General features: G+C 43.4%; 1 protein-coding gene across 1 annotated transcript in view; it reads right to left on the bottom strand.

The window, feature by feature from the left end:
- Positions 1–7,367: 7,367 nt before the first annotated feature.
- Positions 7,368–21,582, bottom strand: part of PACSIN1 (protein kinase C and casein kinase substrate in neurons 1) — a 71,552-nt gene continuing 57,337 nt past the window's right edge. The window contains exons 2-10 of the mRNA XM_063141418.1: positions 20,551–20,681; positions 17,918–18,074; positions 16,151–16,386; positions 15,117–15,272; positions 12,968–13,143; positions 10,756–10,876; positions 10,229–10,353; positions 9,843–10,036; positions 7,368–8,432 (exon numbers count right to left, since the gene is read on the bottom strand). Of these exons, the coding sequence (XP_062997488.1) occupies positions 8,323–8,432; positions 9,843–10,036; positions 10,229–10,353; positions 10,756–10,876; positions 12,968–13,143; positions 15,117–15,272; positions 16,151–16,386; positions 17,918–18,074; positions 20,551–20,613 (1,338 nt within the window). The 5' untranslated portion in view covers positions 20,614–20,681 and the 3' untranslated portion in view covers positions 7,368–8,322. The remainder of the gene's footprint in view (positions 8,433–9,842; positions 10,037–10,228; positions 10,354–10,755; positions 10,877–12,967; positions 13,144–15,116; positions 15,273–16,150; positions 16,387–17,917; positions 18,075–20,550; positions 20,682–21,582) is intronic.

Raw genomic sequence — 21,582 nt, 5'->3', positions numbered from 1 at the left:
GAGAAAATGTAGTATAGATTCCAGGGAATTCTGAAATAACTAGAAGGGAATGTGTATAAGGGATTATTTACTACATAGCAAATTCATTCTCTCTCTCTCTCTCTCTCTCTCTCTGTGTGTGTGTGTATAGTACAATACAAATGATTAAACCTTGTGTAGACATTCTTTGGATCTGAAGTAAGTGCCTTCTCAAAGTATGAGACCAACTATTTGCCAAACATTATTTGGAATTGCTAGTTCTAACCAAATGGCTGGAGTTGTTAGTTTCTTTCCTGGAAGGGATCTTGTGCATTTTAGAGTTGCATGATAAGCAGAAATGGAAAATGTGAACCCTAACCCTAACCCTAACCCTAACCCTGGTCTAATTTTGTTTTTAGTAAAGCTAGACTCCTTGAATTCACAGATTGCCCAGTCCTTTTAATAACAGAACTGTCTTTGGAGACATCACATCATACGTATGAAACACAGCAAACATGCCTTAATTTCCTATGCTGTTGGGTGGAGGGTACAACCCTTTACTTTAGCAGATACCTCATATAGGCCTTTCAAATGTCTCAGATGTCACGTGTGCACGAGCGCTATTTGTATCTCCCACAATGCAAGAGGGCTGGCTTGTCATGACCCCTGAATGATGCCACCTGGCCTGCCAATTGCCAAGGCAGATGAGGGATATGGTTGAACAATGGGACTTGGCAGTGGGTCGTTTTGGAGTGTGCATAGGACTTCTTTGGTTTACCCAATCCCTCTGCCTTGTCAAAGAAACTCTCCAGCAAAACTAGGGCATTAGCTCATCTAAAGAAAAGCATATACTTAAAAACAAAATTCCAATAGCTGCCTATTTTGGTGACTGCCTTTTTCTTGGGTTGTGGACAAATTTGTATTTTAGAGTGGGTGGGGGGTCTCTTTTGTAGAAAAAAAAAATCAAACATGCTCCTTGGGGTCATTTTATTTCTGTATAATGGAGGTATACAAAATGGATATTGCTCATTTGTAAACTAGAGATGAACAGATCGGAGGATTACTCAGACTTTGCAGTATATAATGGGAGGCAAGCATCTGACAATAAAATAGCTGTTGGCGAGTATAATAAATGTTTAAACGAAACTGAAACTTGTGGCTATTGTGGGCCGTAACAAAAAGCAACTGCTTTTCCTTTTTTTCCTGTTGCAGTAAATAATACTTGCAGTAGAGGAGTCTGGTGATGGTGAGAGATTTGTTATCAGTGGCTAGTTGTCACTTCTTGGGCATGTATGCCTAATCCTATGTGCTCTATGGACTCTGTGGATGCACAGTAAGAGTTGGGAGTATAAATACCTGGTTGTAATACAGCTTTGACGATTGCTGCCTCAAAAGATGCTTGCTCAAAAAATAAAATGCCAAAGGAAACCCAGACAGTCTAATTTGCTCTCCTTCAGATAACACAGCTATGAAACTCTTTGGATGTCTTCCAACACACCATTCAACCTGTCCCAATACCCAGTGAACCACTAGCAGTTATTACTTGATCTTGTTCTTCTACTTTCGATAATATAGGTTTCACTGATGAGAAAAATGACATCTTCTGAAGCATGTGCACACAAAGATAATTGTGAATTGGGACATGCAAGATTCCTGCAATAACTCTGCTAATTTTAAGGGGGGGAAATGGTTGTTGCTTCTTGAAATTTCTAAGGACTTCTGCCTGATGCAGAACACCCTATTTTACCTCAGGTTTAGTTTTAGGTGAAATCTAGAGCCAAACTGTGTCTAAGCCCCTGAGAGGTGACACCAATTTTAATACAATTCCACTGGCTTACCTCAAATGTTTTGCTTTGAAATACTTTTCAGTTGACATTTTGGCAACTACTGTAAATATGAGCTTCTCTCTGTACAACTGGACCTTCTGCCTCAGAGTTAGTGTATGTTAGCCTTCCCCAAACTGCTGCCATCCAGATATGTTGGATTACAAGAGGCACAACACAGCTCTAGATCTTCTGGTAGATCTCTGGAAGATTTGCAGCAGACTGGGAAGGATTTCTGACTACCAATTGTTTCACAATAATAGCAACAACAGCTCTGAATTATGCTACAGAAATGAGGTAGACTTGATATAACCAGGAGTGGATTTTTGTGTGGAAGAACTGTGAGCGCCATTCAATTCTGGAACTCAAAACGAATTCTTGGGCTCATGATTCTGGAATTCGAAGCCCATGTCTTTTGCAACAGTCTCTGGTTGAATATCAGGGTTCTAGTAAAAAAAGAAGTATATCTCACAAGCTGCCCACCCTGTGACTACAGTTCCCACCATCCCCAGCCATCATGGGCTGGCTAATGATGGGAGTTATAGTCCAACACATTTGGAGGGCACCAGGTTGGGGGAGGCTGCTATATGCTCTGCCTGCTCTCTTGGAGCTGTATAACCTAATGCAATAGATCTCCTGTACTTAAAAGATGTGTAAAAGAAGAAATTTTGGCAGATGCAGGTTTTTTTATACCATTATTGCCCTTGAGATATCCAACTGCACCTGCTAAAATTCCCTCTTCTATACAGGTGTTAAAAGTATAGGAGTACTATTCTCTGCTGCATCTTGTCATCCCAAGCTGAGTTTGCATTTCCTGTGCTGTAATGAGAGCAGATCTCTCCCCATAATCTGCACCAACAGTAAGGCGGCTCAACACACTGTGCATGAATAAAATAATCATTTTATTATTGTATTTCTTAAGTATAGTTTTTGCTCTTTATGGAAGAAGAGGCAGACTGGCATGACACAGATACATTACTCTCCATCTGATAGTATGTAGCTTTGCTGACAATAACAACAGTCTTTCGCTTCACCCATTCTTCCCTAGTCCCACAGGGCTCAGAAGAATCAACAAAGGGGCCATAGATTTCCTTCCCCTTTTCTTTGGACCTGGCATTCACTCTCTGGCCCTTGGGTCACATGATGAATGTAGTAGCCCTGTCACGGATTCTCACAAACACTTCCACTATACATACTGCATTTCAGACCACTCATTTCATTCCATGGGGTAGCCATATGAAGGCTGAGGGTTTAACAAAGAATTTGTGGTGACTCTGAGCATCCTCTTGCATCCTCCTATGATCAGCATGCTAAAAGTCAATGCATACAGAGGTCTAAGTGGATCAGACTCTATATAACTGACTCCATGTGCATCGCCGTCAGCCTGGAAAACAGCACAACTACCATTCCAGAGATGGGTGTGAGAATCGACCCTTAGAGTGTCAGTAAGCAATACTTTTAATAAGCACAACTCTGCTTTCTTCTAGCCAAGGACTGTGGGCAGGGGGAGCCCACATTCCTGGGTCATGTTTTCATCTATGATACTTTGGTGGTGGTACATGTGTGGTGGAGGAGGCATATTTCAGTGGGAAATTCTTTCTGCCAGGATTATAGCTTTTTATTTATTTATTTAATTTATTTAAAACATTTATATCCCACCCTATATCATTAAGATCTCAGGGCCTCCTCCTCTATCAGTAACAAAAGCACATGTCATCAACTCCCCTTTTGCATCCTTATTCTTAGTTCTGCACCTTCTATCTTGTCCCCTAGCTACAGGGGAAGTCTGAATGCAGGGCATTCTAAGCAAAGCAAGACACCTGCCTAATGTGAAAACTGTGGTCATGCTACCCAAAGATTTACTTTCCATGTTAAGATCCTGAGTATGGTCCATTCAAAACATTCTGAGCATGGCAAAAAGAAAACAGAGCTTTGCCATACCTTGAGCCATATAATCCAACAGTCAGGTAGGCCAGAGATTGGTTCTTAGTATAAGATTTGGGCCAGAGTTCAAATCGAGTCTTGAGTTGGAACTTTGAGAGAAAGTGAATTTAGATAAGAAGTTCAACATCAGTCACCCCTCCAGAAGTCAGGACTAGCTTCTTGTTCACCCCTCGTTCACCCCAGTGGCCTGATCAATTCCAGCAACAAAGCTTATCTTGTAAACATGACGGCTACATCTACATCAGGAGATGTTAAGAGTACAAGAATCAAACAAGAATTAAAATCCATATAACATTTACATAGATCAGTCATCTTTTTTATACACAGTAATACAGTCAATCTCTTTTAGTTTTAAATTACACGATCAATGTACAAAAAACAGGTGCATTGTTGAGACAACAGCATTCCTCAACTTTTTTTTCTTAACCTAACTAAACAAACAAACAAAAATAGTCGAAGGTCAGAAAAATCTTGTCTACATTATCCAGTATGCAGCATGTTTGATTCATTCAGGAACAACACTTGGTCACTGGGTCCAATAATTCGTAAGATAAACAGTTTGTGGTGGTGGAGGCAGGAGAGCGGATATTTATAAAGGATCTGAGGGACTGTTGTGGAAGAGTCTGACTAGTGGCATCCAAGGAAACACTTTGGGACTCAGATCATGAGAAGAGAAACATCAACTAGATAAAAACTATACTAGCCATAAGCCCCTGTGGGTTCCCAGGAGGATGAATCAGATGTAAAAGAGCACTCTTAACAAAAGGAATGTTATTAAACATGTGCTGCAGCCTGCAACCAGACATCAAAAAGATGTCTGGAAAACAGAAGTGAATGTAGTGAGCTCTCGGAGGTGAGAGAAATGAAAAAAGCAGATTAGTCAAAGGGAGGTAGTTGGATGATGGAGTCATAGGATTCCATCAATTCAAAATATGTCAACCAAAAATAGGACAAGCCCAGCTGATGTGCAGCATTGTTGATATGCGCCATTTATACAAGGAATATTGTGCTATTGTGGAGAAAAGGGAATAGGAAAAGGGCTGCCAAGACTTCACCCTAAACTATTTCTGCATTGGCTGTTTTAGTTTCTCAGACAAGAAAATTCTTCAAGGGAATCATGTCTTTGAGCAAAGAGGAAGATTCCCCCCCCCCCCATAATAAGGAAGACTGAGAAGGTGGAGATGCTTGTGTGACTGGAGCTATTAAAAACAATAACCATATCAAACAATTCCTGAATAAGAAGCTTCAAAGGAATGTCTTTGCATTTGAGGTTTTTCTTGGGACATATTGATTTTCCCAAAGGTTATTTAAATCATTTCCCCCCCCCCCCTTAAGCAGGGGTTGGGAACCTATGGCCCTGCAGATGTTGTTGGACTCCAATTCCCATCAGACCAAGCTGGCATGGTCAATGTTCAGGGATGGATAAAATTGTTGCCAAACATCTGGAGGACCACAAGTGCATCACCCCTGCCTTAAAGTGACTGCATCTGATTCTGTTTCACTGGTAGTGTCACCAGCAACTATTTTACTTCACCTTTGGTCATATGATGTAATTATTTTAGATAGAATGATTCTCTATTTATATTGGGTTGGATCTAACTTAATCGCTTCATGAATGAAAGATGCTTCTGTTCACAGAAGGATCCTTTCAGTGGCTGCAATTCTCCTTTTCATTCATGGAGCATTGGATGCAACCTATTGGTTTCTGCTTCTCCATACTTTATGTGGGAATAGTTGACTCAGACCAGAATTCAGTGCATTACAAATATGAAGGGTATTGTAATTAACAAGAAGAAACTATCTAATGATTATTGTTGTCATTTTCATGTAATATGATAGTTGCTCTGACTGGAGACATTTGCACTGCCCCTGACATTTCTGAACAATGTATTCCTTAACTCTCCATGGATAACTTTGGATTTAAGATTAAATCCACCTCTAGAGAAGTGTTGGTCTTCTCTGGTAGTAGGGACACTTCCAAAGCTACTTATAGCTGGAAAGTGCTGGAACTTCTCATCTCAACAGTTTGGCAAATGCTTGATGCACAACAAGGAGATGAAACTTGCAAATGTCTCTGGGCACAACCCACTGGGAACTTCTCCTGCACAAACCCACTGAAACCAACAGAAGCTGTGTCCAATGAGGTTTGTGTGGCGCATCTCAATGGACTGTACTGTTGGTCAACATCTAGGTAGTAACCTGGTTCCACTTGTTCCTTTGTTCAGAGCTCATGCCTTGCTCTCAGTTAGAACAAGGGCTTTTTGGAAGGTCCAACTTATTAAGCACAGTGTGGGGACTTAAAAGCAGTGAAGGTTCCTCATTTACTAGCAAAAAAGATTTCTGAAGCTTAAAGCTCTTTGACTTCCAGTTTTAAAGTTCAAGGATATCTTTGGCCAAACATGGTGAAGACCAAGAGAAATTGTCATCCTTGCATCTGATTAAGGGGGCTGATTTAAGTCCATAAAAGCTTATGCTGTAATGAATTAGTCTTTAAGGTGCCACAAGACCCTTTGATGGTTTTGTCATCCTATGCTAATTTTTCTATGATAGCTTCTTCTACTGCAGAAAAAAAGTTTCTCTTGAGGCAATTGTCAGGGATCTGGATAGTGAAAGGTGGGAAAATGCAATTTCCATTTGGTCCAGGAACATGCCAACCCCTTACCCATTTCCTGCATCTGTCAAGTACAAGCTATGCCAAAGAACTCATTTCTGGTCTCCAGTATAAACACAGAATGATTCTGGAGACTGGAATAAGCCAAACTGAGTTCTATCTTTGACACGGATCTTTAGGAGTTTGGGTTTCCATTTAACTACCTAACCTCTAGGCATCCATAGATACTGTCATCATTTCAAAGAGTTTAAGTCTGCACTCCAAGGCCAGGAAAGTGCGAACTCAAGCAGAAAATCACTGGCTCTCAAGCTCATTTCTTACACGGCTGCTAGGATACCTGTTCAAATAGGAAGAAACTTCAGCATTGATTTTTTTTTTGCTTTATTCAGGATCCCATGATGAAAATGCCTCTTACCAATCTATTAATTCTATCTGGAAAAGATACCTAACATCTCACTCTATAAGCAGTGGTATCTATAGATTTCTGTTCTCTTTGTCACCTGGCTCTATTCCTGGTTCGAGTACTCTATTCAAAATCACTGCCCAAATTCAGCTGCCCATTTCTGTCCATAGCAAATCTGCACAGAAATGTAACTGGCCTCTTCTTTCCACTGCCTTTAGGATAACCTTTGTCTGGTGCTGGCACTGACATCTATTACAAGCCCATGTCATCTAGCCAATGCCTTCCATTTAATGATACCACATTGGCAACTGCATACTTCTTTTATCATGCAGTTCTCCTGCTCTAGATGATATGGAGATGCACCCTAAACAGCCCAGTTTGGGGCACTTAGCCCTGCTTTCTGCTCCAGTTCACTGTATGGTATTAAAAGTCAAGTTCTGGGAGGTTCATCAAATTCATTCCTTGGCTGGGATTCCATTCAAATACACGCTTCCAGCAGCATACCAACCAACCACAGCAACCTAACAGGCAATCTTGTTTAAGAACATAAAATTGATGCATCATCAAAGAGTTTCAAATAAGCTTTTGGAGACTGTAGTGCAATAGATGTCAAAGCCTGGTGGCCTGTCTGACTGACTGCTTTGCATCTCATCTGTCTCCTGCCTCAACAGACATCTCTCAGGCTTGAAATAGCTGAGACATCTGTGTTATGTTTGTGTATTAAAGAGATGCATCTGCCCCACCACCATCTGATCAAGTCCTGAGTATTGCAGCCCAATTCCTCAAGAGAAGCTGTGAGAAAGGAGCCATTGTGGTACACTTTTATGATTTGTAAGGGTATCCGTCTTGATCTCAGAGCCTCTGTATATCTCAAGTCAGTAGAATGAGAAGCCACAACGTGCTGCAGTCTCATAGGGGAAATGGAATCTCAGGGCTCTGTGGAGTGAATCCTTTAAATCATAGCATACACCTTCAGATGGATCAGCTGGAGGGAAGAATAGTACAGCACAAGAATATGATTGGGGCTTCTTAGAGAAGGCAAAGAGAATGTGCCTTTTGCTTTTCAAAATAGGAAAAGCTAAGAAAGAAAATACAGAAGGAGTAGAGATGAAGAACAAATCAATGAGGGTATATTTCATTTCCTCCTTAATTTTACTTGCTTCATTCTATTCAGAGGGTGAATTGGATTGGTCCCAGTAGCTTAAGTGCCAGAAGTTTCAAATAGTTCAAGCCAATTGGAAATTGGCTCATCAACACATTATCCTTAAAAACCAACCAATCAGAAGCCTCATTGGTTAGGCTTTAAAGGGTTGAGGTATTGGCTTTCATCAACATAACAATCCTTCCATAGACAGTGTCGACCTTTCATATCTCATTATCTCAAAAAAAGATTGAAGCAACCACAAAATACTCTTCAGAGATGGCTATTAAAAAAATAAAAGATTGATTGGAAAATATGTTTAGATCTCTAACTGTGCTGAGTGAGTGACTGGACGGCAAGATGGCTACTTGGCTGGCATAGAGAGACGGGAAATGACAGAGGGTTTGTTTGTTTTTCTGACAGCAGTGAGAACATGACAGAACTAGATAGATTCCACGTAGTTAGCTGGATAAAGACCAAGTTGCCCGTTGTCTAAGCGCCCTTTGCACCACCCTTGCTCATCTTCTTCACCTAATTTGGTTAATTCATCACCTAGAACAGTAACAACAAATTAGAAATTGAGATTTGTTGTTAACCAGCATGTGATACCATCCCTCTATCAACGTAAGGGCCAAATTTCACAAATGAGTGGGTGTATAACCATTTCCATGTTGGCCATTCTATTCAGAATCCCACACTTCAGGGATTTCCCCCCTGTAGAGTTGCAAATGCATATTATCCTTCTGACACATATGCAAACCTATATGGGGAAAAGCAATGGGGAGTATGATTCTGAGCAGGATAATGGTCAGGGAGAAAAGGGTTAATCACTCTCCCCTCTGCCACTCTTCAAATTCACAGATTCTCATGGCTGCTTTTCAATTAAAAAAAATAAAATCTGAGAGCTTTCTTACATGCATTTTTATTTAACATGCAGTTTACCACCAAATGATCCCTTTAAGTAAGGTGCTAAGTTTGGTGTGCTTGGCACAACTGAAATGTAGATGTCCATTTAGGCACAACTGTGACGTAGATGTCCATTTCATATATATATATCTGCACCTGATGTGCGGCCTTGCAGCTTGGCACAATGCTTTAGACAACTAACTTACAGAGGGCCAAACTAATCATTCTGCTAACTGGCTTGCTTACTTTAGTGTAAAAACACATGGGCTCAATTTGTATCAGGACTGTGGTGATCTGAGAGTGGGAGATGGGATTTAAGCTTTCCCCCATTTTGTTTTCAGCCCTCCCATTGGAGGTTAAAAAAAGAAAAGAAAAAAAACATCTCCATTGGAATCTGCTATTATGATTTGCAGAACATTTAGTTTGGCTCTAAGTGTTCACATGTACACTATGTTATTACTGGGCTACCTTCCTAGAGCATTTCTTCTTCACTTTTTTGCTGATCTGATTGGGGTTGCTGGGTAGGGAGGGGAAGGGACTTCAGCACCTCGGTGGAACAGATGCTTTTGCTGGAAGAGTAAGATCTTTTCTGCTGAGGTGACTGTGTGTGGTGTGAGACTGGTTTGAGAATGTGTGAGTGGTCTATGTATGTATGTGCATATGTGTATCCTTGGGGATGAAAAGGCTGTGCACCCCTGCTTTAAAGGGAGGGGCAGCTGAAAGAATAGGATATTGCAAGCATTCTAATTGATGTTAAGAGCTAGTTTGTTTAAGTGGTCTCTAACCAACCCAATATGCAGAAGGGACTTGGGCTTTGTAAACTGGTGTTAGGATTTTTAGAAGGAAAAAAAGGGAAGATTCCTGGATTGTGCTGTAGTCCCAAGTATTTTTAGAACTGGCAGTTGCTAGGACACATGTGAGCTGAAAGGCCAATAGCAATACATCCATTCTAGGAAGAAATCTCTGAAAGAGATTTTTCTGATCCTTGCTCTCCACAGGCACAGATGGCCTCGTTACCTTCTAAGTCCCCATCGCTTACCGTATTTTAAGCCATACCTGCTTTGAAACTCAGTTCATCCTGCTCCTGCCCATCGTAATCATACAGAGCTCGTACGCGCACGCCTTTCCCAGCCGGTTCTTCCTCAAAGGAGTTGGCACCGCCGTTGGCTTCACTGGAGTTGTAAGTGTTGCCGCCCTCATCGTCTGACCACTCTGCCGCGTAGGCTTGGCCACGTTCATAGCTGCTCACGCTGACAATGCAACATGGTACCGTGAGAATGGACACTGCAGCATAAAGTACTCAGACACGTCCAGCACTGGGAGGTGATAGCTTACAATGGCATTCTGCTGCCATTAGACATTGTGCCCAAAGCCTCTTCTTCCTTCTGCTGTAAATATTGCACGTTACAGGGCCCACACTGGAGGATGCCTGGCATACTCACCTGCCACGGTCCCCAGATTGTGCTGTAGCCTCCCCACCACCACTGGCATTGGATGTGTTGCCTCCTTCGTTCTTTTTAGGTTTCTCTCTCCTGGTTATCGTTTGCGCTGCATCTGGATTCCACTCCTGCAGGCCAAGAAACATGCCTCTGATCTTGAAATAGCAGCTCTGCACTGGTTTTCTTTTCATAAGCCCCATTTGCACTATGCTCCAGTTCCAGTCATAATAACTTCAGAGCCCTGCTGAATCAGACCAATGGGCCATATTGTCCAGCAGCATTCTCTTTCCTGCCATGAGCCAGCAGATGCCCCTGGGGAAACCCTAAGCAAGGCCTGAAGGCAAAAACTCTCTCTGGTCACTTTCCCCCAACAACTGGTATTTATTAATGACATACTGCCTCTCTAAACATTGAGGTTCCAGACAGCCATCATGACTAGCAACCGTTGATAGATAATCAGGAGTAGCAGCCTTCGAATCTACATGCTGCAGCCTGATAATGCAGCCATTCCTGCAGGAACTGCTTCTTACCTCTAGTTGTGGCCAGTTCATAGGCATCCCTGGGCCACTGGTGTTGCGGAACCAACGAAGGTCCTCCTGCGCATCGGCTGTGCGGATGGCCTGCTCCAGCTCACGGTAGACTTTAGAATAGCTGCATGTTATAGACAGACATATGAACAAGCACATTTCTCAAAACTAGACATGACAAGAGTGGGAAACCACCCGCCAGGGACGGGGAGGGCCACAGCTCAATGGCACAGCGCCTGCTTTGTATACAAAAGGTGCCAGGTTCAATTCCCAGCATCTCTAAGTAGGTTCAATTCCCAGCATCTCTAGGTAGAGAAAGATTCCTGTGTGGAACCCTGGAGAGTGGCTGCCAGCCAGAGTAGATAATACTGAGCTAGATGGACCAATGATCTGACTTGGTATAAAGCAGCTTCCTATGTTCCTAGAGAATCTGTGACCCTCCAAATGTTGCTTGACTCCAACTCCATTATTCCTGACCATGGGTCATGCGGGTTGGGCTGATGGAATCCAGCAACATCTGGAGGGCCACAGAGTCCCCATCCAAGTTTTTTATAAAACAGGAAAACTGAGCATTCAGACTGCTGTAATCAAACACAAGGGGGCACCAGCAGCACACATACATCTACCCGACAAATGTCACTCCCCTGCTTTTAAAGTACAAGAGCGCTTCAGGATGAGGCTTTTATTGTACAATTGCCTGCTGCCTCATTCACATAATTTTAAGAGAGGTTCCAGGCAATGTTACTGTCCTGTACTTATAACTCCCCGATATTTTCCCACCACAGCTTCTGTCTTTTTTTCTTACCACAGAAAAGCTGTTATGGAGGAAAAAAGACTAACTGCACAATGTCTTTAGATTGGTCCCTGTAGAAGCCCCCCAAAGAACATCTATGATTTATCATACTGACGTCTGAGCGTTTGGCTGTTAGCCAAGATCATAAAATCATATCTCTAAGACTAACCATTTCCTTCAGCAGTAATATTTAGAGAAATTAAGGTGCTGAAGTGAGAGTGGGGTAGCTCTCAAGGCATTCTTTGCTTGTAGCTCATTTATTATTTGCTTGGAGCTCAGGGAATGGAAAAAGACATTTGTTTGTAAAATGGCAGGCACACTGCAGGTATCAGGACTAAATTCTGCTATTACTAATACAATTTAATAGAACGCTTTAAGCGTTTCAGATAATTACTTCTTGACATACAGACTATTAAGGGTACTCTGTTTTGTGATCATGATTGAATTTCCATCTGTAGACGAATGGGAACACTGCTTCCTGCTGTCTTGTACAATGCACTGGAAACTTGTTAACACTGAGAATGCCAACACTTCTCTCTACAGTTTCCCTGTATGGCTGGATCTACCCACACAGCAGGATAACATGGGACTGAAATGGCAGAATGGACTGTACCACTACAGAACATAAGTGGGGATCACAAAATGGTCCCGTTGTTGTTTTCCTTTTCTCCTGCAAGTAGAAAATTAGCACAGGGAAGACTGGGTTAGAATGTTTCTCTCAGATGTGCTAGTTTTCTACTTCCAAGGAGGATCAGATATTACACCTGCAGACTGAGGCTGTGCAATCACCTACCATATAAGGGATTTTGCAATTTCATTCTGCTGCTTGTGTTGATTTGGCTAATGGCCAAAGGAATGATCCAGGTCTGAGCTGCTGGATCCTAGCATGTCTCGGAATGTGGTCAAGTTGTGTCTTTGACGACATCTTCTTGGGGCACTGTTGTTGTTTTTTAGCTCAAACTGAGTGCATCCGATCTCTGCAAGTCAAATATGGCCTAAGCAGAGTCCTTTGCCTGCCCGGACACATCATAGATCCACAGAGTTGGAAGAGGATTTGTAGGCCATTTTAGTCCAATCCCTCGCTTGACACAGGAAATCCAGGGCTAGAGTATTCTGAACAGATGGTGGCATGGCAGACAGAGATGAAAAGAGAGCTAGTGCAGCCTCCCCAGTCTGCATGATCTGAGGTGCAATGTCAGTTCTCCTGAACCACACATTATAGTTTTGGGGGGCACATTTTCCCCATAGCTATCATGTGATGTAGAGTAGGTGCAAGAGAGGCAGACATACCCAGGGACACCTCAATGGAAGGGAAGGAGACTAAGCTGGGAGATGGCTCCCAGTGCTCATGAAAGGACCATCCCTCTTAGGAGAGACGTTTCCACTCTGCTACTATAGAGTTTCAAGTGGAAGGTGATATACCTGCTGTTCTCTGCCAGGTTGAGGTGCCGTTTGATATCTAACAGCACCTCCTTCAGGAAGCTGAGCCTCTTCTCTTCAAATTGCTGGCATTGCTCAAAGACTTGCTCCATACTCTCCATGTACTGTGGGGTGCACTTACTCAGCTCCTCCACCACCTTCTCATACTTCTCCTGGGTCTGCAGGTGCAAAAGAAGACTAAGATTAAGATCCTCAGCCCAGTCTGATTCACTTAGATCAGGTGTGAGCAAAAGCTATATTTCCAGATGTTTTAGACTTCAGCTCCCATAAGCCAATGAAAGCATGGCCAAAGGTCAGAAATGCTGGGAGCTGAAGTCCAAAAAATCTGGAGATCTACCTCCTGCGAACCCCTGACCTGGATAGCTTTTCTGGGCCAGATATTCAGTGCGCTTCAACATGTCTAGCTCCACTGTTTCATTTACCTATATCATTTATGGAGCAATTCGATGCATGTTACTTTGACGGGTCCCACTGAAATATACTGTATAGTGATTACTCCCAAATAAATATGCATACGACTGTTGACCTTAAGGATGTGTCTGCATTATGGGTTTATTCCAGGACAGGGCTGAATTAAAATTAGTTTTACTGTCAGCTGTAGCCATCTATACTGAAAATGTCTCGCCATCAATGTAGTTATTGCTTTGAAGAGAGGTGAATGTTGCTGATGAAACTTGTTATAGAAATAAATGGGAATAGTAATCCCAAGTTAGCTCTGGACACCTCAGTTGTCATGTGTGATGCTGTGACCGTGTCAAGACCAGATAGAGGGGTTTGGATAGTAGTTTGACTTCAGACACATGTAGTTTGACTTCAGAAGCAGAAACAATTGATATCAAAGAACTGTGAATAATTATTGAAAAAATTATCAATAAACCTAATTAACCAATAATTTCATAACTTGTTAATAATAACAAATACTGAAAGCATTAACAATTGAAGAATTTCTATGGCTATGTCTTCCTTTTTATTTATCTCTCATTCTACTTTTATTAGCCTCCCTTCCTGAACTGCCTCCAACTGGCTGGTGGGTCCAACGTCAGTGGGGTGGTGAATCCGCTCCGGGCTTCAGTCTGAACTCCAAGGTGTGAAGCTGACCTGAAGCCATAAAACCAAAAGGGAGGCACTGTCTCCGGGATAGCAACTAGTAACTGATCTTGGCTGTTGCTATCTCTTTCAGCTATTGTTGTCCACTGATGGAACAGCAAGAGCTATGGTGTGGAGGTAAGCAAATGAAAACTGTTCCTGTAGGCCAAGAAGGAGTAGGCCCAGTTTGATTCCCCCACCCCCACCCCCCAGTGCTATTGAGGATGCCATTTCAACAACCACAGGGTATGTTTGTCACAAGGATAGGGGTGGGGCAGTTTAGGCATGCCTGATACTATACTGCTCTGCTAGATTATTTATTTATTTATTTATTTAAAACATTTGTATCCCGCCCTATATCATTAAGATCTCATATATATATATATATATATATATATATATATATATATCTCCAGATTATGAGACCGAGATAAAGGGTGCACTCCTGATGTGTGTATGGAAAGCTGAGAGCACAATGGTGCAAGTACAAATATGAGTAGAGTGTAACATAAGGATATGTAAGAATATACATAATGCCGTAGATGTATGTGTGTGTGTGTGTGTGTGTGTGTGTGTATAGGCAGAAGTGTGAGAAAGGGCTTTTTCTGTAAGGATGTGTAAGTGTATGAGCATGGTCATTTATCTTTGTGGCCAAGAGTGTACACACATATTGAGAATGTATGTGCATCTGTATTTATGTCTGCACCTATGTCTGCATGTGAAGATGGCACTACTATATGTGATGGCTGTCTGTGTGGAAGACTGGATTATTGCTTGTTTGCATGAAAGCATAGATGAGCTATGCATCAGTGTGCAGGGAGGGGCCGTAGCTCAGTGGCAACACACTGCTTTGCATGCAGAAGGTCTCGGGTGCAATCCCTGGCACCTGGTACAGCTGGAAAAACTCCTGCCTGAAACCCTGTAGAGCCTCTGCCAGTCAGTGTCAGCAATACTGGGCTAGATGGCCTGGCTCAGTATAAGGCAGCCTCCTGTGTTCCTATTTGTCTGTTGATTTGTCTGTTCTCTTGGTGGGAGTCAATCCTACCTTTTGCACATCCTGCTTGCACTTTTCCACTTTGTCTTGCAGCTTCTTCTGCTGGTCTGGGGTGATGGATGCCTCAGCCTTGCTGTTGGCTTCCCGAGTCATAGCAAGCTTCTCCTCTTTGCATGCCAGGTGATATGCTTTCTTGGCTGTTTCCAGCTGGTTTGAGTTGAGACAGAAGGAAAGGAAGCCAGGCTCAGTACAAGGTTCCAAACCCCTATTCACCTTTGAAGCCTTTGCATTAAGACTGCAACTAACAATCCACTCCATTGCCTTTGCCTCAAACAGAGAATCCCTCCCACTATGAATCCTTTGCCTTCTAATAAAGTGTCAGACCTATGCTTCAACAACAACAACCCCAAATATGTATTTAGAATCCTCAATTTGGCTACTGCAGTAAACTGCGCAAATGGCATAGCTTGCACATCTTAATTTATCCATATCTGCACATTTAAATATTTTCGCTGCAACAATGAAGGCTACAAACTTCTTTAAATAATGAAAGCTCTGGGTGTCAGGATTCTGAGAAGGTCACCAGGTACCACAAAGTCCAAATACGTGGCTCATAGGCACATGAGGACAGTCAGATTTATAGATTTATAATTATTATTTCACACCGATTTCCCTAAGACACATTAAGATCCAGCTAGGTTTCTGAAGGAATGACCTAAACTATGAAGGTGGGACTCCATATATACTGTGAGCACAATGCATAATATTCTCCTTTCCATGCTGCACCTGGTGACCTTCATATTATCCTACAGGTGTCATTTAATTCTCTTAAGAGGCAAGAGATCCCTGCCCATGTCCCATAGAAGAAGTGGTGGGAAACCACGGGATGGTTATAGAGCCCCTATAAAATTCCATGAATGAGGCAGGGCGACTGCAGAATAAATACCTTGTCTAGAAACACCCTGGAGGTGCAATGGGAGAATTATCTCAACCATTTCCCAAGCCGGGGCTTTTTTCCTCCCTAAAATTACACAAGTTGTATGAAGCACTCGGCCCTTCTCCTCTCCTCCTCCAGCCCTTCCTACCTCCTTCATCTTCTTGGCCCAGGGTTTCTGTGCTTTCCGAAAACCATCCTCTGCTTCCTTGGCCTCCTTGAAGCCTCCCATGATCTGTTTGTGGAAGGCATCCTTCTGCCAGTTCTTCATCTTCTCGAAGTCGTCATTCAACAAGCTATTCTTCACTTCCTGATGCAGCTCGCTCACCTTGTCCGCCTCTGTCATTATGGCCATCCACGCTTTCTCCAAGCTGCCGTACTGTGGGCCTATGCACCGAGAGCACCAGCAAGGCTGGGGTGACCATTGGGCATCCTGAAATAACAGCTTGTCCTTCCCTTACAGACTTTATACACGTGCATAAAGCAGCCACAAGAAGAGGCACTATCCTATTTCTCATGGTACTGGGGGGTGGGGAACGGTGGCAGAAAGCTGGGAAGCATGACATAGCAGAGCTTGGGGGAATATTAAGACACTCTAGTTCTAGACTTTGCCACTGTTATTTGTTGTTGCAGGGGATCCAGCCACATTATCGGCAAGGCTACCACTTTCCCAAACATGCCCTGCCATTTTGTGGACTTTTGTGGGGGTGGGGAAGTAGTTCTGTGCAAGCTGGGCAGCTGCCCACCCCCTCTCCTGCATCGAAGTACATGTCTCCCCACACTACCAGGCTTTATTTATTTATTTATTTATTTATTTAGCACCATCAATGTACATGGTGTTGTACAGATGCGAAAGATCAGGCTCTCCAGTGAGTTTGTTTAATCTACAACCCCATGTGGCTGCTTTGATGACTGGGGAAGTGGCACGGGGTAGGGTTAAGCACCCCCTCCCCCGGCACACCAATTCTTTAATTCTCAAAGCAGCTGGGCGGGGCTGCTCTTTACTTTTAAAAAATCCAAACACCCATGACAGATCCTAATCACAGACCTCCCTCTCTATGTTTAGTTTCGCCTATTGCATCTCAGCAAGATTACACTCCCTGCCTTCCATTTTATAGAACAGGATATCATGGTGTTGATACTGACCCTGCACTAGCGTGCAGACTTTATACTGTTAGTTTTACCCTACCCTGTGCCTGCTTACCCTACCCTGTGCCTGTTTGCATTCTCTTCCCCTCCTTATTGTTTTACTATGATTTTATTAGATTGTAAGCCTATGCGGCAGGGTCTTGCTATTTACTGTTTTACTCTGTACAGCACCATGTACATTGACGGTGCTATATAAATAAATAAATTAATAAATTAATAATAATAATAATAATAATAATAGCGAATGAATGCGGCCCTAAGTCCCATTGAACTTAGTGGAACTTGCTTCTTAGTAAACACGTGTTTGATCGAGTTATAAAAGAGAAGGGATCTTTTAAAACTCTTGCCAAGTTTATGAAGCCCATGAGATTTTACTGTTGCTCCAACTAATTTTTATGAATGGTTTAATATGTTCTTCTAATTTAGATTGTTGTTGATTGTAAACTCTTCAGTCAAATGTTTATCTGGAAATAATACATTTCAAAATAAACAAGTAATTGTCTGGGGAGGCCCAGATCCTGTCTTCCAGTATAGGGTAGCAAAAGCATGTTAATAAAGCCCCTAACTTTCCTTTTACTATAAATGAAAATAATTAATCTGAGGAAATTCCTGTGGAGATATTCTTCCTCCACAGTACACAGCTTGAATCAAGAAGAGAAAGCAGATACTATCTTGCAAACTGCAGTTCCCAACTCCTCCCCTCCCTCCCCAGTCCATGGCCCCATCCTCCATCCCAGTACTGGGAAACATGGTAAAGAGTGAGAAATACCTTTGTCTATTAGTTGTCTCCACCGCTTGGACCAATCTACCAGCTGCTGGCCATATGCCTTCTCTATCTTTGCCCGCTCATGGACACAGTTCATCAGGTCATTGCACAGCCGATATCCATCATCAATCCGTTTCACCGTCCGTTTGTAGTTCCCCACCTGCCAGACACACGGACAGCTGCCTGGGAACAGGGCCTAACTGTACACCCAGGAAGAATCCTGAAGGCCAGCTTAGCTCAGAGCAACCAGGGATGGGGAAAATAATGAATTGTTCATGGAGCATGGGGTGGGGGAGTGGGGCATTTCAATGTAAAAAGGAGATCGCTGGATGAAAATGTAGTGGTTTCAATGGGCATTTTTGTATCTCTTTGCCACTGATCAGCGCTTTGCCCTGAGGATTTCTAGGCATATTACAGTCAGTAGGAATAGCATCCACACAGGGCATGGATGGGCAACTTGTAGCCCTCCATCTGTTGTCAGCCTCAAACTCCCATCAGCCTAAGCCAGCATGGGCAGGGATGGTGGGACTTGTAGCCCAACAACATCTGGGTGATATAGCTTCCCCAGCCCTGCTCTAACACCAAATCCTGCTCTGCAAGAAGAACAATGGATATTTCGTGCATTACTTTGATTTGCTGTATTTGCACAAATACCAGGACAACATTTGTGCTGGAGCTCACCACCAAGACTAAGCTCCAGGACATGTTTCAGACTTATCTCAGGGACATGTGGAGATAGTATGAGGGCAGTGCCTTTGAGCATCAGCAAACAGGGCAGTGCCAAATGTTTGCCAATTTCAATTTTCAACATGAAAGGTATATTTGTTGGTGGGGAGGGGCGATGTCTCCTGAATTCCTGCTCTCCCCCGACTCCCATCTTTGGGAACAAGAGACTCCCGTCTCTTTTTGAGCCCATTCACAGCCAGTGTTGCCCACTCTTTTACTGGGATCTTTGAAGCAAATGGGAAAGAAACTGTAGCCAAGAGGTGGCGCCGAGTTTCTTTCCCATTTGCTACAATGATCCCAGTCAATCAGGGATCACCTAGTGAATGCGATGATTTCATAATCCTAACTAGCCAATCAGATTTGGCCACCTGACAGCAGCACTGATGACAAGTGAAGCTGACTGATCTCTTGTTTTAGAAATTCAGTACTGAAAGAAACCCATCTGAATTGTTGGACAGCACCTCCTGGTGAAGCAGTTCTCAAATTCCCTCCATCTCCTATCAACTACTTGGTGAACCATTTAATAAACTGCTTTTCGCTCTACAAATCAATACACATATATAACTCATGTTCTAATAACTGCAGCCTTATTTTAATGTGATGGATGCACCTGTTTTTATTAGCAAAGTTTGATGAAGCCGGGTGCAGTATCTGTCAGCTTTGGCCTCAAGTCATGCTCAGCATTCATCTGCTTTGCATGTTTTCACGGGCCTAAATGGACTATAGTTTGAGAACCTCTGTTCTAAAGGAGAAAGCTTTAGTACAGCAAACCCTGGATGGTTTTGGCCCTTTCTACACCATACAGGTGTAGAGGAAGGGAGGGGGGGCTATCCCGGACTTACCTTCTTCTGGGATCATCCCTCATGTCCAAATGGCCCACTGGGATGGGAGGAGGGATGTCGTGCAAGTGGAGGTGGCCATTTTTTTTAAAGCTGCAGGAGCTGGAGCGCACTTGCACTCCAGCAAAACTTAAGGTGAACAATTTTTTTTAAAAAAAAGCCCCGACCCTGCTCCCCAGCCCGCCCACGATGGCCCTGGACTCCCTCCGTCCCGGCTCCTTCCCTCTGATGACCCCCACTACTTGTGTGGAAGAGGGAAGAAGCCGGGACAGGCACCAACACCATCCGAGGTCCTTGGGATTGTCCTGGGACTGTGAGTAAAACCGGGATAAATGAGGTCTCAGTTATCCTGGGGAAATGGAGGGATCATCCCTCCCTGATCCTGGGATCCCTTGTGCATCATCTGGACGCACAGGAATGATCCCTGGAAAAATCCTAGGTGTAGAAAGGGCCTAAGTCCACTTGGTTCCAGAAGGCTCTTCTCGTCTTCTCTCCTGCCAAATCCACAGCACTGCTATTGAGAGCCCTTCATAAGGCAACATGCAGCAACTTCCCTTCTCTAGAACCATGGGGTTTCTTGCACCACCAATCAGAAAGCTCATTTGCATGACGCTAACAGGGAGGCTTTGGCTGGGCCTCCAAAGGGGCTGTGTTAGGCTGCCTCCCTCCTTAGCCAGTATTTCTTCAAAAGGTGTGGCATGCTGTACAGCAGGGCTGCAGAACCAGAATGGGAGTGGGGAGATGACTCCCCCATCAAGCCCTCTGTGGGCCATATGACATCACAGGATGATGCCACTGGAGGAGCGAAAGGGACCTGGCTTCACTGCACATGGGCTTTCCAGGTCAGGGAAGCCCTGCGTACAGTGAAGCATCAGCAGGGGAAAATCTCCATGGGGATTCTTCTCCATACTCCCCCCACAACCCTTGGCATGGGTGGGGCTTATGGGGTGGGCTCCATGGAGGTGGTTCAAGCTTCTGTGGGCTGAATGCAGAGCCTCTGTGGGTCAGATTCAGCCCATGAGCTGGAGGTTTTGTGCCCCCTGCTGTACAGAGAGGAGGCAGGGCTCTCACCTCCCAGAAGCTGTCAGTTATTTCTTCAGCAGATGCCGCAGACTCATCGTAGGAGCCTGACATGGTTTGTGGCCCTTGTTGTTGATTGCCAAATGTTCAGCCACTCTGCAGGTAGTGCCAGACCTCATGCACTGCAAGGAAAGAAGAAGAAAAGAGAAAGGTCAAACTGTGGATGGAGGTGGGCAGAGGACTCCTCAGCTGTAAAGCTCATCCTTTGCCACTTTGCTTCTGCTTATCTGAAGAACCCACCCTGCATATTCAAGCCTTGAGCTTCTACTCTCAATACATTTAAAGTGGCCTCTAGGTTTAACCTCCTAATTTGGATCAGTGTCTTGCTACCTCTATGAGCTGCACAAATGGAACTTTAGACTTCATGAGTAGTTGGGAAATAAGCTATTTCCCCTAATAAGCTGCTAAATTGTTCCCAATGTGAATACATGGGGTTCAACCCAGACTTGGTGACACTTAAAATAGATTCATTGATCCCAATGGGTCTACTCAAAGCATGACTAGGTCTGGATCCAACCCATTGCCTATTACCATAGAACAGGGAAGGTAGATTAAAGTACAGTTGGGAGAAGATGCTCCACTTTAATCTATCATGTCCCTCCTTTTCATTAATTTGTCACATATTGGGAAGATTTCCTGAAATCTGAACTTTTATTGTGATTTATGGCTAGCTGCCTCGGTTTATCTCCCCCCACCCTTCTCCTTCCTCTAGAAAAAAATCTATCAGGACATAACAGGACAGTTGTATGAGCCTGCATACTCTCTTCCTGGAACAAGCACTTCTGGGGAAGAAGGCCTGTTTTCAGGAAGGGAGTCTGAGGAACGGAGGCAAATAGAAGATCAACAACTTCTAGGCATAAAAGGAGATAAATGCCAGCATGTCATATTTTAAAGTGATACCTGAAGCTTAAAATGAATACCAAAGAATTTGTTCTCATTTTCTGCAGCTAACTGCTGAAGAATAAACATTTCATTAAGAAACCTTAGAAATATTATTTTGATACCCACAGAAAAGAATTGTAC

The sequence above is a fragment of the Elgaria multicarinata genome, chromosome 1 (genome assembly GCF_023053635.1).
Source record: "Elgaria multicarinata webbii isolate HBS135686 ecotype San Diego chromosome 1, rElgMul1.1.pri, whole genome shotgun sequence".
Classification (NCBI taxonomy): Eukaryota; Metazoa; Chordata; class Lepidosauria; order Squamata; family Anguidae; genus Elgaria; species Elgaria multicarinata.
This window is presented reverse-complemented; position numbering and strand designations above follow the sequence as displayed.